The sequence below is a fragment of the Accipiter gentilis genome, chromosome 21, assembly GCF_929443795.1.
Source record: "Accipiter gentilis chromosome 21, bAccGen1.1, whole genome shotgun sequence".
NCBI classification, from domain to species: Eukaryota; Metazoa; Chordata; class Aves; order Accipitriformes; family Accipitridae; genus Astur; species Astur gentilis.
In genome coordinates, this window is record NC_064900.1 from 8,598,583 (window position 1) to 8,616,164 (window position 17,582).

General features: G+C 42.5%; 1 protein-coding gene across 1 annotated transcript; it reads left to right on the forward strand.

Moving 5' to 3' along the window:
• Positions 1 to 1,402: 1,402 nt before the first annotated feature.
• On the forward strand, positions 1,403 to 12,553 carry LNP1 (leukemia NUP98 fusion partner 1). Its single transcript, XM_049824621.1, has 3 exons — positions 1,403 to 1,704; positions 8,464 to 8,709; positions 10,787 to 12,553. Exons 1-3 carry the CDS (start codon positions 1,555 to 1,557, stop codon positions 10,988 to 10,990), a joined length of 600 nt encoding a protein of 199 aa, XP_049680578.1. The 5' UTR covers positions 1,403 to 1,554; the 3' UTR covers positions 10,991 to 12,553.
• Positions 12,554 to 17,582: the final 5,029 nt, after the last annotated feature.

A 17,582-nucleotide genomic window follows, 5' to 3' on the forward strand; every position in this document is an offset into this window, starting at 1 on the left:
ACGTCTGAGGATATGCCGTCCGCACACCCATGTGCTCCAGGACCTTGTGCTAATCACGGTCTCGTCTGCCCTGGACAAGGTAAAACTCAGGCACGTAGGCATCCGTGACCACTTGGTCCCTTCTCCCCTATTACTCGGAATGAAGAGTCCTACATCAGAATATTGTACTCAACCCTCACACCTACACCCGCTGAATGAAACTGGAATTTTGTTACTACACCTGTATTGCTAAAGAGGTTGGGGACAAGGAGCAAGGTTTAATGCTGGACCACCGACTCTCCATAATGCTAAACTGCCAGCAAGCTTTTTTTAGCATACTTCTGGCCAAGGCCAGCTAGCATCTCCACAGCAATGCCTAGGCACCAGGAGAACACCCAGCTACCTAGCACACACCAAGGACTGCTTCCAATAAGAAGCTGGATTTGGGTCTCTTCCCCCTGCGCAGTCTTCCTACGCTACCCTAACAGGCTCTATAGCCTCAAAGCCCTCCTCCTTGTCCTTCTGCCATGTCCCAAGGCACGTAACACACCTTCAAGTTTCATATTATACAAACAGTTTTATGGGCCACCACAGAGTTTTCGTATCAGATACTTTGAAATAAAAAAAGACACAAAAATTATAACAAAGTGTTACAGCCACAGTGCAGTACATAACAGCCTCAAGGAGACCCACAGCACAAGCGCCACGTAAGGTAGATGTGACCCGTCTAGCAGCTTGGTTCCAGGGCCAGAAAACAGTCCCCAGCCCTGTGCTGTTTTGTGTTATAGACAGGGCCTACGTGGCTGACACCCAGGGCTGGAGGGTGAGGAGGAATCGGATGCATTTTTACTCTCTGTGCCTTCAAGTGAGGCAGGGCCTCCCGTAACCCCGATATGGCAGATGAAATGACTCTGATGCACGTTCGTGCTGGCTGTCATAACCCCAAAATGAACAAGCAGTTTCTTCAAGGGGGGCTTTCTTCCACCTGGACAGACCACATTTCATGAATACCGAAGGAAGAGCGGCGACAACAGAAGTCAGGAGGGAGAACAGCATGGGAAGAGCGGGCCATTTGTCCTCCCTGCCACAGAGCCAGTTAGGCCTGCGCAAGCAGCTGTGCCAGTTTCTGACCACCGTCAATACGTCAATTCCGCTTCTCGATATCACAAGCCTACTTTGGGTCCATGTACGCACCTCCCAGGCATGTAACTGTGGGCAATTCTCCATTGGTATTGACAGCCGGTGCACTCAACAGCAACGCGCAGGGAGTAGCCAACACATTTCCCTTCCCACCAGCCCCCTGCGGCAGTGTCATATTGGACATCGCTGTAATGGAAAGGTTAAAAGAAACCTTGTTGAAATGAGATGAGAAAGGATTAACTTTATGTTTAGACAGTGCCCGGGGCTGCAGTGGGATGGGTTTTGGGGGATGGAGTGCAGAAAGAGTGGCTGAAACTGCGTCTCCTCTTCCTCCTGTTGGCAGAACAGTGTGAGGCTATTGGCTTGGTGTTGGCATTTGACCTTGCTTTTCCTTGTCTGGTTGGGAGACCCCCCCCAGGTTTGGAACGTCTGTACATGGAATATGAAGAGGATGATGATATTTCCTTTGCAAAATGGATGAGCAGCTTCTGGGGCCACAACTTGATGGATGAGAATGAGAAAGAGGGTAGAGGCCACAAGAAACGTCAAACACGACTCTTTAGTGAAAGGAGAGCCTCCCTTCCGGTAAGAGCTGTGTGCCGTTTTCTGTGTGTGTGTGTGTGGTTTATGTATAAATACAAGTACCATCCCCAGGGGCATGGCCCTAGAGATGTATGAGGATGAGTATGGTACACCTCGCCAAATAAGTTCAATTCCTATTGGCAGCAGCTAGTTGCTTTTTTGAACTTAGATGCCTGCCAGCACCAGGCCTCCAGTGCCTTTGGAATACAAGAAAACTAGCAAACTCCAAGATAAGCGATGACAGGACCAGAAATGTATGGAGAAGGGTGTAATAACTGCCTAACTATGTATTACAATGTTGTTCTGTCTGCTCAGCATGTCCTAGCAGAGATCAAAATATTTTGGCAATGGGGACACATATACATTGTCATTAATGAGTCTGTTCTCATATGTAAAACTACATAACCCCATATGTATTCATAGGGCTTGGACCTAATTCTGCAACTATACCGTCTCCAGGAAGTTGTAATGCTTTACTCCCTGGGATTTAGCCGTTTGCACGTGTAACTTCTAAATTAAGCTAGAGAATGCAGTCCCTCCTGGTTTAAAACATCCGACTCTGAAAATAAGGGTGCAGCACCTGACAAAGCTTATTATACTGTGAAGTAAGATTTTAAGGCAGAAGTACATTCTTTATTCCTAAACAAACAAAATAGTTGGGAAAGGGGCAGGGTTTACATGCAGAAGCAGGTTTTTAAGGCAGCTTACAACTAGCTGATTATCAAAATGAAGTTAAACTCAAAACAGCTGTTCATAGTCTGCTCTTTACTTGAAGACTGTTGCTTTTATTTCAGCTGTAGAAAAATACTTAGATGGTCCAAACCCATCTCTTTTTTTCCAACTACATCAGTTAGCTTACCAAAGATACTATGTTTCCTTACAAACCATTTTTCTGTTATATCCTTTGATCATTATGGCTGCAACAAAGCACATGCTATTATACTGGGGAGAAACAGCTCATCTTTTCCAAACTTTTCTTTCTGCCATGCTCTATTTTCACCTTGCAAGTTCTCCTCCACTGGAGCTGCCATGTTCTAAGCTGTGGAATTTTTTGTTTTCAAAAAATTTGGCTAAGAAAAACCAAACAGACCAAAACCACCTTCCCCCTCTTTGAATTCATGGGTGGGCTGGAGAGGTAACCTTCATTCATTAGTTTTGAACTGATCAGCCACATTTGCTATATACAGTTATATTTAAACCTTGGTCGCAGATTGCAAGACAGACTCTGAGCTAGAGCTTTTCTGATGGATTCCATTAGAATGCCTGAAAATGGAACATTTATTAATGTGGGGGTTTTTTAAATTAGTTTTACGGTATTTTAATTTTGTCTTTCAGAGGTCTACACATATCTGATTTCTATAGGCCCCAATCCAGACTGAAATGCAAGAATGTACTTTAAATCACTTTTCATTCAGCAAGCTGCTGAACATATCTTCGTGTATATTTGTGTGTGTACACATATATTTCATTTGAAGCATGTTCTTATATTCAGTTTGTTCAAAAGCTATTTAAATACTTAGCTAATAGCTGTACAAATTTTTTGCTATAGTTGCATTCCTGAATCCATATATAGAACTTGGATTAAGGTAGCTGATGGAAAGAGAAGACTGTGACTTTTGACATTACTGTTCAATGAGCTAAAGTTATGCTGTACACTTAATTATGTCTGGCCTTTACATTAATGCTCCACTCAAATTTGTCTTGCTCCAGTAGTATTGTACAAGAAATATAAATTTCAACTGCTTTATTTTTCAGTGCCACAAATTGACTGGAGGAATAAGCGTGGAAGATTTCTTTGGGAATTTTATGATTCGGGGATGAATTTTGAAATGAAACTTTTTCATTTGGAAATCTCTGACTAGTTGGTAGTGAAGAGCACTAAAACATGTTGTCTTAAACCAAATATAGAAGTTAAACAAATGGGCACTAATAATTCCTTAGAAATACCTTCAGAAAGAGCATCTCCTTGTTGAGAGCAACAATTTGCTGTTGCACCTGGAGCTGTGTTTTTTACACAGTTATTACAAATGATAACTACTGTAAGATTCAAAACACTTATCAGTGTTAGTTAAATATTGTCTTTATTTTACCAGAACAGTGCTATTAATCGGGAGGAATAATAACTGAGATTAGACTGTATCTCTTCTGTAAGTTAACACCTCGGCAGCAGATCACAGTGTGCCCTTTCATCTGGCTCAATATTGTAAATGGATATAACTCCACTGTCCGGGTGAAAATCAAGTCAGCAGGTTCTGACTGACACAGCTGTTGGCAAAAGTTCCTTGTGCAGATACAATGGTACTGCCAAAACAGCACTGCCAGCACACTTTGTCTCATATCTAGGGCTGGAATATGGTGCATCAGCAATAGGGCAATCCTGCCCACATGAACTGCATCTGCACCAGGAGTGTTTTGGTATTACACAGCAAAATGCTAGCAGTATAGCACAAAAGGTGGGTCTGCATAGCGCTGGAAATTGTACCTTGGTCTTTGTAGTTTTTCAGGTGCTGTAGAAAGACATTCAAGCCACTGCTCTCATCTCAATGACAGTGGTAAACTGTGACATCCTATTGTGGTAGAGCCCCCCAAAATACGGATAAAGCTTTGTAGAATAACTCACAGACTAACAACAATTTCCCCCCCCCCCCCCCCCCCAATATCTTAGTATACCTCACAAACAATACTAAGATGAGCTTTGCAAAATGCTTTTGCTATTGTCATTCCCATTTTGCAGAGGGGAACACAAATTGTATTCGTCCTTCACTGGGTCACTGGCAAGACAGGCTAAAACTTGCAACTCCACTCCCCTGAAAAGCATCAGAGTTGTATATGTTGCTGTGGGCAAACACTGAATGTGAAAACTGCCTGGGGAGAAATAAGTCATCTGTTTCCATCTCATTTAGTTAGCTTGTTCCCCTGGCAAACTTCAGACACGTTAAATGTGATACCCCTTTTGAAGCCTCCAGCTACAACTTTCCTTGACACATTCTAGTTATCCCCCATCATTTTGGTTCAGGATAGTTTCTTACCTCCCAGGCATCTTGTTGCAGAGAAAAAATAGGAGGCAAAGAAGCACTGGTAAGAGTTTTACAACCCCATAAACATATCCACCTTCAAGTAGACATTGCTGCTCACAGAAAATCTAGTAAGAAACAGCTGAGAGTGGGAGCAGAACAACTGACTGCTGTTGAAAGTGCTAACACTTAATTTAAAGTCAGACTGAACGTCTACCACAATATTGTTACTACAGATCAGTTGGCCTTAGGCCAAAACATTTTTAAGGAATATATACTTGGCTATAAGCTTCTCGGAAGGGAAGGAAGCTGGGGGACAGCATCTGAATGTCAGATGTTCCGAAATATCCCTAAAGTACTGGGGTCACTGTGTAAACTTCAGCAAACACTGAAAACTCGTGCTGACACGCTGAAGATTAATTTTCTTACTGACAGCTCTGCAAGCCCTCAGATCAAGCCCAAAAGATGGAAGCAATTATCTTGTCTCCAGCAGAAACTGAGAAAGTGAATAGGCAAATTATATTGACATCAATTTCGCAAAGTATTTTGGTTTGTGTACTTTTTGTGTGTTTCAGATGGGCAATTAGCAAAAGATTAGCTGTTGTATAAATAGATACACTGAGCATGACTGGCCTTTACACAAAGGCTCAAGCAGAAAAAGGGAGGAGTAAAGGGAGTGAGAAACAACCCCTGAGAGCTTGCTTGGTGCTTCTGGCTTTCCCAGCACTGGCAAAAATTCCCCATTTTGATAGAAGGGAGCATTTATCGTTCTTCCTTCCCATGCCTTTTCCCTTGTTTCACCTCCTCCCCACTTCTCCAGTTTAAGCAATGCTCAAGGTCGGATCCTGGGAGCCGGAGACCAAGGGGCGTTCGCTAAAGAGGCGCCAGATGTAGGCACGAGGCCGCTGCTGGGGCAAGGACAGGAGCAGGTACTGGGGCTGTGCTCAGAGACCTTTGGCAAGGGATGACAGCACCGGTGGGTGGACACCGGAGTTGCGCAGATAGAGAGGCGATCTCTGTGGCCACCAGCTTCTGAGACTTCAGGAGGGGAAGCATAAATTAAAGCCGTCTTCAGCCGTTCTTATTTACAGTGTTACCAAGCAATCGATTTGGCACCAAACACATGTATTAAATGCATGTGTTAAATCCAAGAAATAGGAAGAAAGCCATATGGATTTTATGTAAAGTCAGCGCCAGATCTGCTTCATCACTGAGGTTCGTTTTATGACTGTTTCAGTTCTCCACAGAATCACAGAATCATAGAATCATTTAGAATCAATCTTAAATAAAAGAAGACTAATGTACTGCACCAGTTATAAGCTATGAAATACTCGTGCTTGAGCAGTTGTGTTAAGGCTCTTGTTCTCTGTAGGGTTTCATCCATAAGACAGCAGCATACTGATGTGTACGAGCATGCTGTCCTCCTAGCCACAGTGGTATGTATCATGCAAAGGCACTGTGAGAGGAGGCACAGTCACAGTAATATGGTTGCATAGATATGTATGTGTAGCTTTACCTTTAGTCCACTGAGGCAGATACACATTTCAGAGGAAGGCCTGTCCCTTTTTCTGGACGGTTGCTGCCATGTCAGTATGCGAACCGCAGTCTTTTTGTTAAGAGCTTAACTATAATTCTATCTGTGAAGGGAAATTAAAAAGCAATGTCTTAGTAAAATAAAACATTTACAAACACCGCAAAACAGGATTGATAGAATGCCATCCCCCGTTTCAGCTGCCCTCCTGTTTTTTTGCCCAAACCCTCTAAAAACAAATACCAGTGATTTTTAGTGTGAGACAATTTTTATTTCCAGGAAACAATATATGGTGATGCTATTAAAATGACACAGAAGACATAGCTTGTTGTGCTTGATGTGGCATGCATACTCCTGTCCCTCAAGCACAATGTGATTGCTTTGATGCTTTCTAAAATAACAATACAATATGACCTTACAGAAATTACAGCTGTATTGATTGGTTTGAAACCAAAGTAAAAATAGTACGGCAGAAATCGTTACCACTACTCTCAGAGGAAGTCCATAATACTAGTTACTGAACTAAGCTTATGTCTGGAAAAGAAATGGAACCAGTACCTTAAGATCTGAAAACACTTTGGTATTAGGTGCTTGTCAGGTGTGAGATTTATTATTTTTAGCACCCCTCATCAAGCCTGTCTAACGTGATATATTCACATCCATATGGATGCACAGCCTCACTATTCTGAGAAAGGCTGCATAGGTCCCTGTTCTGCTGATATATTTATAATAGCACCTGGGCCAGAGTAAATGGAAATGTATACAGGAGACGTTTCAGGTCCCTTGCAGTCCAAGGTTTGTAGTTTGATGTGGCCACTCTACCAAGTTGGTTTAGCTTTCCACTGTTTGTTAAAAAAACAAAACAAACACCACCACCACCCCCCCCCCCACCACCACCACCCCCCCCCCCCACCCCCCCACCACCCAAACCCTACTCTGAGGGTAGGGTTTTCTCCTTAGTTTTTTTAGAAAACATTTCAGGACCTGGGGGATAGACCTTCAGTTGTTACAAACAGTCACAGCTCCCTCAAAGCCAGCAGAGCTTCTCAGGGTTACTCAGGAGCTGAAGACTTAGCATCAGGCTTATACAAAAATGTATACACATTCAAACACTTACGCAGCAGCTGAGTGCCTGGGGTGCTCTAACCTGATACCCGCGGGGGTCTCATTTTCAGTACCTGCTGTCTCTCTCTCACTATTTTCACTGCCTGCATCAGCTACTTACCCTGAAAAAACATCAGCACCTGGCAGGGTTTGGGGCACGCCTGGCTCTATGTAGCAGCCTTCTCACCCATCTCTCCTACAGGTCTGTTTCTAAAATCACCAATACAAGACTCCACAGGACACAGCTGTTCTGTATCAGTTTAATCTCCTTTACAGACATTCAATTAAACACAGCTGATACAGATCAATAACTTTCATCTGCATATCAGACCTGGGAAAATTGAACCACACGGAAACTAAACTGCCTACTCCCTCCCCACTTTAGCCTTACAAATGTAATTGTAGGAAGCCTGTTTCCTACTATATCTCTGGCAGGGATGTGTCCCTGCCCGTTTCCTACCATTTTTCTGGTAGGGATGTGTCCCTCAATGCCCTGAAAGTGCTCCCTCATCAGTTCAGGACAAACATGCCCAAGAAACCAGCAGAAAATTGAGACCTGGACAATAGAGCATCTTGTCTGCATGTAGGCCATGCTGAAAATTTGACACAACTGGGCTAGAAATGGTTGCTGTCACACTCTAAGGAACTCAAACATCTGATAAGACCTGGAGCACCTCTGGGTCAAACCTTCTATCTGGCTCATCTGGCCAGAAAGGCTGGGTCTTTTTTCTCTTTTTTTTTTTTTTTTCCGAGGGTCCTGCCTAGAACTTTCACCAGATGTGAAGCCTGAGTTTTTGAGGTTATGGAGGGTCCCAGTTCCTTTTAGTGTCAGTGGGCACTAAGAGGACCCAGCACACTTTACATTTGAAATGCTCATTTGGGTGTCAAAACTTAGCTACTCAAAAACAGGAATAAAAGCAAATTCTGCTGCTGTCTCTGGAAAGCAAGCTCTTGACAGTGTGATTTTCCTGCACAGAAAAGGAAAGATACAGGAGTCTGGGCAAGGTCCTTCATTCTGCACCATTGTTCAGAGAGCGCTCTGTGGCAGCAAGAATCTACCTTGTGTGCTCTGCTTTAATATTCAATACTCAACAAAACCCTCTTGTTTTTCAGGCCAGGCTTTCCTCCCTCCATACAGCTCGACTTCATGCTTCTACCAAAGGCTCATCTTCAGGCCATCTTAAGGGCTCCAAGGAATTTCAAGAAGACCAAGATGTCAAATGCCACTGCCACAGGAAGGCAAGCAGAACACCTTCAGCAGACAGCTCATGCCCAGAGACAAGATCAAACTCCATCCAGGAATTTGCAGAGTCCTTTGAAAAGCAATTGCATCTCAAAAGCAAACGCTCGGTTTCTTTGGTAGGTAACAACCAACTTAAGTTCACTTCAGAAGAAAAAAAAACAACCAACCAACAAGCAGGCCAGCTTTACCCCTCGTGTAAATGCTGTGGCTTTGCTAGGGGAACAGCAGAAATAAACCTGAATTAGAATTTCTCAAATTATGTGGTCCTTACAGTAGTGCAAACAAGGTTAAAGCGATAGTATCATTAGTATGAGAATTCTTGATGTAGTGTTACCATCTAGACTTATTCAAAAATGTCTGTCTTCAAAATGAGACACCACACTGGCTGTGGCAATGTTTCCTCTGTCTACAGCTGTGCCAACAAAATGTTGGCAATATAAAACCAGGTTTGCTTCACTTTTGCCATAAGATCCAGCTCGCTCTCTCACTGCTGCTGATCTGGTTTAACTGTATACAGTGTTATCTGTAAGACTGCCAGACACCGTGGTGTTTGAGAGGCTTCTCTTTTACCCCTTGGGACTTCATCCATCTGCTTTCTTCAGTGTCACCACACAGCTGCAGCAGCAGCCATTGCTATAAGTGGCTGAACATATTTTCACTGTAAGGGCATGCAACCAGCAGGGGATTCTCCCCCCATTTCACCCTTCTCTTCTTCCCATCATTCTGTCCTGAGGCATGAGCATTTTCTGCACGGTTTGTGTTGATGAAGTAGCCAGTAAAAACCTTTTGTCTATAACACTTTAACACATTTTTATTATGATGATACGTAATATCTGGTGTATTGTACAATGGAAGGAAGGGTAATAAACCCCAACTCACTTTTAAGTGTCAGAAGAGCACTATCATATTCAGTCACCCTATTGAAAAAGCTCTGCTTGAATAATACTTGACATTAGCACCAAATAACAACAGAAAGAAGTATCTTTTTTTTTTCAGTTTGTCGACACTGACAGTTTGTATGGAGAAGTAATTTTCAGCTCTCTTTGCAGACCTGTGCAGCAACAAGAGAGGAAAAAAATCTCTTTTCAATAAGCAGCATCATTACATGATCAGTCCCACAAGTATAGTCCTTGCATGCCCAGTCCTCTAAGAATATGCAGAATTATGGTGATGACAACTCTGTTATGCCATTGTTAAGATTTTAAGTGCATTCTCTAATCTTCTTTTTCCCCTTTAGGAACTACTCAGAATTTATTTCATATGGAACTTCACATTGCCTCATGTGCCAACACTCACCAGTGATTGTCTGGTTTATCATTTATCATTTGTCAAAAGTGCGTACGGCTAGAAAGTCTGTGAGTGTGTAATAATTGTACGATAGGTATAGTGAGCATAATGCACTAAATACGGATTCCGTTCCAGTTAAAAACACAGATTCTGGTACCCTTCTGTAATCTGCAGTGAGGTGTGCTGGGCTGTATTTTAATCTACCTTTCAAGAAGACCAAATTGTTGTCATTCCTCAGTCACCATTGAAGCCTGGGAGATGTGAAGGACTTGAGAATCATGAAGAACTGAGCAATAGGTGTTAGAGATCTGAAAGGAAATTTGGGACTGGGCTTAAACTTGTATATCCAAATGGAGCATTTTTTTGCCTTCAGTGCTCTGTGGGTGCAATTCAAACCACCGTGACCACACAGGTTAAAAGAATAGCGGGGGAAAGATAGTCCCATTTCATCTCCTTCCCTGCATATTGCTTTTCTCTTATAAATGTGGCTTTGAGGACACTTCATGACCTTCAGCACTTGTTTTCAGTGAGAGGTTTTTGCAGCTAGCACTGAACAGCCTTCAGGCACATAAAGATGGATCATATGAAAGGACAGAAACATGGGGTCTGGGCTGAAATCTCAGAGCCCCTCCTTTTTTCCCTCCTGTCTGCTCTCCCCCTCAAGTCCTCTGGGCAGGTGACCCTCCTCCCATACACAGAGTATAATCAAAAGCATGTTGCCTCTTGCTGAGTTTTAGGGTGACTGACTGGGGCCTTGAATTTGAGCCCATCATGTTAAAGCTGATCTTGCCGAGGTAGGTGACTGGAATATTTCATTATACATTACTAGTGAAATAAAATAATGAGATTTTTTTGTTCATGAGGGAGTCACTGTTAATTCCCTGCGATTTTTTCCCTGCCATTTAGCAACCTGAAGGTATGAAGGAGAGAAGAGAAAGAGAAAGATTGCATTTGAGAAAAAGCAAGTCTCACAAGAGAATGGGAGAGAAATCAGAGCCAAGGAGAGAGCAGGACGAAGATGAAGGTTCAGAAGTTGTACCTGCAAAACACAACGAACAGTTTCCGTCACAAGCAAGCATTGAGAAAGGATATTTATGCACAGGCAGCTAGAATGTGTTGAGATAATGAATTTTAACTCTCCCTCTGAAGAGCAGAGGGAGTGTTCTTGTTTTGTCTTGACTAGAAGAGGCCTGTTAGCTAGAATAAACCCTAACCTGTAAAATAAAAGTAAAATTCAACTGCATCATTGACACCGTGTTACTACCTTCCTGTCTTTACTTTTGCCATTAGGAATGTGACCTTTGTCATAGGAGGAGTGTATCTGTAGCAAGATCCAAGTTAGCAATTAATCACCGTAAGAGGGTTTCAGGCAAATTTAGCATTGTGGCAGGACAGTGGTGGATGTGTTCATTTAAGAGGAGAGCACGTCTGCATTACAGAGCCATGCAAAGTCATCCAAAGCCTTATGTTGCTCTTTTAATTGAAAACAGACTTATTGGTAGGTTTGGGAAGGAAAAAGTACACATAAACAGCTACCTGCTTCCTGGCCTTGACATTCACTTAGATTTGTCTTGGAAACAGGTATCGTTTCGCTTTGACAATCTTCCAACTCCAAATTTATGGAAGTAATAGAAGGGAAGCCCGCATCTTCTCTTCTATACCCCCCATCGCTGTGCGATATGACTCTTGTTTCTCTCGCATCCCCCAGCCCTCTCCCACGTCCTCCGTCCCACTTCCCCAGTCGCACGACTAGTTCTTTCTCCCAACTTTAACCTCATCATCTTGCTTCTTTTGTGGCCTTCCCCCTCTCCATTTACTACTTTATAGCCCTGCCTCATAGCTACCAACCTCTTTTGCTACATCTCTAGTTTTGCCTCATCAAAATTTGAGCCTTGCTGAAAGATATCAGGTAAAAACAGAGATGTTCTGCCTCTCATTCTTCTATATAACCTCTTCAAGGGGTTGCCACACATTCAGGGTGAGGCATTGCAATCCTTTTCCCTTTTTCCCCTTTCTAGAGCTAGGGCCAAACCAAGGGAATGGGAACTGGCTCTGTCTATGGTGAGCAGGACTTAGGAAAAATCTCTTCCCTCTGTCTGAAGATCTCTTGAACTCAGATATAAATCTCACCAACTATAAGTAAGATTTCCTTCTATGCAGAGGAAATTCACCTCCACGTGTTCATAAACACATACACACTCCCACAGTCCCCCCATGCCCCACTTCTTCAACATGCAGGTCTTCCCTGCAGAGAAGAGCCCTGCCCTCTTTGGGAATGATTTCCCCAGGCCTAGTGTAGAGAAAGCCTGCTTTGGATAATATGGTTAGAGAAGAGTGAAGACTAATGAAGTCATGTGCAAAAGTCAATGTCTGCTGTGTGTCTTCCTGTGATTTTCTGTAATTACAAAGATACTATTATTTTACTTTAGAGCCTTAATTTTGAATGTTCAACCTTTTAAGAGCTTAGGGCATCCTTAAAACTTTGTAACACTTACCTCCATTAAAGGATTGTTTTTCTTTTTAAGTAGGGCTTTGGGGGATATATAAGAAAGCAATCAAAACCCTTGCTGATGCTTGTAAATTGCTTCTTGCCTGGTAACATATATTATAAACTAATAAATCTGACTGAAAAATGTTGTTCCTATGCATAGTTCCTGTCCTCCCCAGCCCAGATTAATTTTCATGAAGGTCTTCTGCCAGCCAAAACTTCCATGCAGATGACTTTTCCTTTTATAGCTTTTTTTCCTTTATATTTTATAGGCTATATATTTATAGCCTTTTTTCCTCTATATTTTCCTTCCTTAGTTTGAAGACTGCATTACAATAGACCTGGATAGAAAGGCCAGCTACACCTGAGTTCCGCAGTTAAAACCTCTCACATGCATGTTTTCATGTAGCAGCCTGCCCTCAGATCTCAGGAGAGCTGAATGCTGTGGCTGCACCAGCTTTGCCTGAATTTCAGAGCTTCAGCCTCCTCCTCCTCCTCCTCCTCCTCCTCCTGTTTTCCAGCCAGGTTAACTCAACAGGCCCAGCCGTTTCCCAGCAGAATTTGCAAAAAGCCTGTATTCGTGAGACTAACTTGCTGGTTGTACAACTGATGAAAAGAAAACACCAAAAAGAGCTAAAATAGAAAACCCATGCGTGCCTGGCTTGGACTTGCCGTTTACCATCTCCATCAAAGGGCAGGCAAGGCTCCTGCCACCGAGGCAGCTTAGCAGGTCTGCCTGCAAACGCCTCCTGTGTTTATCACTGAACCCCATCTCTCAAAAGAAAGAGTCTGTAAGCATTTAGGTCCTTTCTGAACTGGCCCGTCAGCCCCGTGGTGTGAGTCTGGAAACAGAAGCTTTCAAATAATGTCCTCAACACTGTCCTCCTTAAATCACTAAAAAATCTTTACTCAAAAGTGTTTCCTCTTGCTTCATATCATGCCTGATGGGACCAACAGCCCTTTGCAGTTTAGTCCCATGTAGTCTGATACAACAGTATTACTTAGAAAAGACTGAAACTTGCATGTTAGAATGAAATCATGCTCTGCAGAAATTAACAATTGTTCCATAAAGAATCGGGCATTTGGGAAGGAAGGTAATCATCCAAAGAGGAATCTGATTGCAATGGCATGGCTGCTATTTCTGTTTCCACAGAAAGTGGAATTGGGATATACAGGTAGTCAGAATGACTCCAGAGGGTTTTCATTTTCACAGTAGGTCACTAGTTCGGTTGCGACTGACATAAAAAATAATCACTGCCTTGACTCCCATCCCCAATTCCCAGAGCAGCGGGGCGGGCTGTGGGCGTTTTCTGCACACACGCCCATTCCTACCCAAACACTGTTTGTTTTTTCTGCTCTTTCCAAGAGTGGGATGGCTTAAAGTCGCATCAGAGTCCAAACTTTGGACGCGAAGGAGGTCAGTTAGTGGGAAGCAAAGACAAAGGGACCAAAAAATATCTTTTCCAAAATGCTCATTAACAGGTAAAGTTGAAAACCTGGGATAGTTTTACACCAGAGGGGAGGCAGCAGGCAGCAGAAGCAGGCTGGTGCTCCCGCTGCGGGCTGGCTGTCGAAAGCTGACGTGACTCCCAGGCCCCTGAAGGACATTTTAGGCTTGCTGTGGCTCATGGGTGGGAGACCACGCTCTGGTAAAACGCTCATGTCTGTGGATCCTTCCCAGCACTTCAGGCTAACTAGAAAGTGCTCCTGTGGGAAGTCAGGGCATGGGTACATACAAGCAATTCAAGAGCAAGAGCCAGTTATACCTCAGTGTTTTCTGAGAGGGCTAAGAAGAGAATGGCAGCTGGGGTTACCTCATCTTTTAGGTGGGCATTCCCAAAGCAAAACATTTATGCTTGCGTGCTTCTGAGGTATTGTTTAATTGCAGTGTGGTTTTGAGGGTGGATTAAATTTGGGGTACTTCTTAACATATCACATGTTAGTATATAAAATGCCAGACCCCACAAAGGCAAAATGAAGCAATAGCTATTTTTATGTACATGCTCACAACAATCCTTCCTAGGAAAAAAATGGGAAATATTTAAATATAAATAAAACAAAATAACCATGATGTATAACTGAACAAGAATATAATACCCATTAAAAAAAGAATCCTAATATTAAATATGAAAAAATGAAAATGTTCATCTGTACTTTTTAGTTCTTTAGCACAAAATAAGGCATTTGGGTAAGCACAGCCCTGGCTCTGAATGAATTCAGTGTACATATGAATAGTATAAAAACACATAGAGATAAAATCAAACCTGATAACAGAAATTATTCACAGAGAAATGAATCATAATCATGGGACCTTGAGTTTATATAGCCATCTGCCAAAACCATTGAAAACAAACAGGTCTTGAAATATGTCCAGAAGGATATTGCAGCCAAAATCTAGTCATTCAGTGAGAGAAGTGAATATTAAAATCCAACAAACTTCATAGATAATGCCCTGCCTGCAGTTGTTGTGCCAGAGCTTTTGGTAACCTCATGAACAAATGCTAAAATAAATGCACTCATCACAGAAACCATTGCTTGTAGGGCGATGATTTTCATTTACTCTATTGTTTTAGGTGGGATTGACAAGTGATATTCCTCCTGTTAGGAGGATCCCTCTGATTCCTAGCCCAGTCTCTACTGTACTTCGGAAAAAGATAACTTCTCTCAGCTGTGTCTTGTCTTTGAGGCCAGACAGAAAATACGAGAAAGAGGTGATACAAGGAGCATCAAAGACTAATATTCCATCATATTTGATGCATTCTTGTCCTTCATATACGTTTGTCAAAATGCTTCAGTTCATGCAATTTCTAAACTGATTGATAGAGTTTTGTTGTATTGAGAAGAGCCACCAAAACTTTTGACAGTTATATGTGAATTTTCATCAAAAAGCCAATGGAGTCCTCACAGAGAGTCCTCGGTCTGGTGAATTAGTCCTATTCCTGACACTGAAGTATCAAAAAGGTGCTGTCTTTTTGCTCCAAAGCTTGAGAAGAAGGATTCATGGACACCATTCCCCTGGGCTACCCTGCAACCATACCCTGTTATATGAGGTGGATGCTAAGGTTTTGGCCCTTTGGAAAGTAACCCTTCCTGGACCTTTATGCAGTGGATCTCAGTTGATATTCTGCTCTTCCTATATGCACAAAACACATCTTAAATGTCTCTCAAGCATTTTAAATCTAGTGGGTCTACTCCCTGAGGACTCCTATACAGAGAATTTTTGCTGTCAGAAAGCAGCTAGAGTGATTTTAGGTTAGCCTTCCCACAGCTAGCTCAAGTTTACGCCTGGCAGAGAGGAATGATTAGGGCATTCCTTTGCGCTGGTGGTCCCAGCAGCCATAAAAGGTCCCCAGGGAGAACAAAGCAACTTTGGGCTGCAGGAGTGGCAATCACTGGTTAGCTCAGAATTTGGGATGCAAAAAAAAATTTTTGTGAACTCCTCCTTCGTGCCAAGTTCCACCTACCCACAGCTAGAGATGAGGCTACTTCAGACAACAGATCTTCCATTCCTTTAATGTCTTTTGCATGGAAAAAAAATGTAGTCCCACAGTAGCATAATCCAAGTCTCAACTATATGGTCAACAGACGTGAGCCGTAATGTTCATCACTCATTCAGGGTACTCATTACAATTTGATTATGTAATCAAAAGCAGTTCTGAGTTGAGGTCATTTAAGACTGATAAAAATTTAAATTTCCTTTCACTTGAAGGAGGAAGATTTGGATCTGTGTGTTATTTGTTGTGATGACTTGGGGACTGGCAGCAGCACAGAACTTCACTGCATGCACAGCTTTCACAAAGAGGTATCGTGACAAACTCCCGGGGCCTTATTTTCTGTTACTTGCAATGTAGAGAGCAGAGGAAGGAGTTTATATATAAAATTTTCCAGACCTTCACTAATTCACCCTGAATGCTGGTGACAGAAAGAGATACGTCTGTGTGTTGAAGCTGCTGCAGTAATCCTACATTACCAGATGCTACATAGAAGTTAGGAGAACCCTCGGTATCATCTTTAATGGTTTTTAGCAAAGTTTTGCACTGATGGAAAGACCAAAGGTGAAGATGATGGGCTACACTGGAGCTCCTGCAGCCAGCGTGTGTCATTCTTTAAAAAACGGTATTAGCAGAAAAGGGGAGTACCAGTGCTCCGAAGGAGCTGCAAGCAGCTGAGTGTTTCAATGTCTGTGGTTCAGAGCTGGCACTGCAGAGAAGGACCAAACTGTTCTCCTAATTCCCAGCTAATCGATGTTTAAGAGTTCAGTCAGTCTGGCTTACTCCTCTCCATGAGATAAATTATGTGGTATAGTTGGTACCTATATTGATAACCTCAGGAAAGGGACCAAGGACTAAGCACTCCTCTCTTTTAAGCCTGTTTCTGTAGGTGGCATCTGAGACACATCGGTGGAGTGGAGTGAGAGCAGCAGGTGTAACTGCTACACTAGCTGTACTTTCAAACACAGAAAGTCTTATCTCAAGACTCTTTGGTCTGGTATGAAACAAGCAAAAAGAGAAAGTGCTGGATACCGCATTCTTCTGGAAAAAAATAGTTGCGTCTGGTCTGGATCCTGCTGAAGTTATTCTGATGATAGCAGGACTTCATCTAATATTAGTATCCTCATTTCCTTAATCTCATTGATTCAGTAAATGTTTTGGACCAGGGACCTTAACTTCTTAAGGGAATATATCAGCTACACCTCTTGAAATTCCTGGGAAATAATAGGAATTCCTGCATTAAAATCCTGTTTGCTAGCGCTCTTTTCCATTTGCTTTTAACAGTGTATTCAAAAGTGGCTGCTAAAGAAACCAACCTGTCCAACGTGTCGTGTCCAGGTGCTTCTGTAAAGTCAGGGGCAGACTCTTGTCGTCCGTGATGAAGAAGAGAAGGCCCTTTAAGACTACGGAGGGGAAATACTCAAGGCTTGATTCCAGTTACAGAAGAAAGAAGACAAAACTTTACTTGTTGGATTAATGCATTACAAGGTTACTGTAAGTGTTGTAACTTTTTATACAGTTCAGAGACTAGCTTTGAAGATAAAAACTAACTCCTAACTCCTTCTGCCTGTGTGTGTCATAGGAACAGGCCAGTGTTTAGGGAAGAGGTCAAAATATATTTACAGTTTTACGGACAGTATAAATAAAAATTACACGTTTGCTACAAAATACATTGTTTACAAGTTATTTCACTTATCATCATTAAATGGCTAGATAATATTTA

What these genes read in the sequence shown, in the direction of transcription:
- LNP1 (XM_049824621.1), top strand. Translation starts at nt 1,555, where the DNA reads ATGGAATATGAAGAGGATGATGATATTTCCTTTGCAAAATGGATGAGC. An exon ending in AAAGGAGAGCCTCCCTTCCG is followed by an intron (nt 1,705 to 8,463) that starts GTAAGAGCTGTG and finishes CTTGTTTTTCAG; the next exon opens with GCCAGGCTTTCCTCCCTCCA. An exon ending in GCAAACGCTCGGTTTCTTTG is followed by an intron (nt 8,710 to 10,786) that starts GTAGGTAACAAC and finishes CCTGCCATTTAG; the next exon opens with CAACCTGAAGGTATGAAGGA.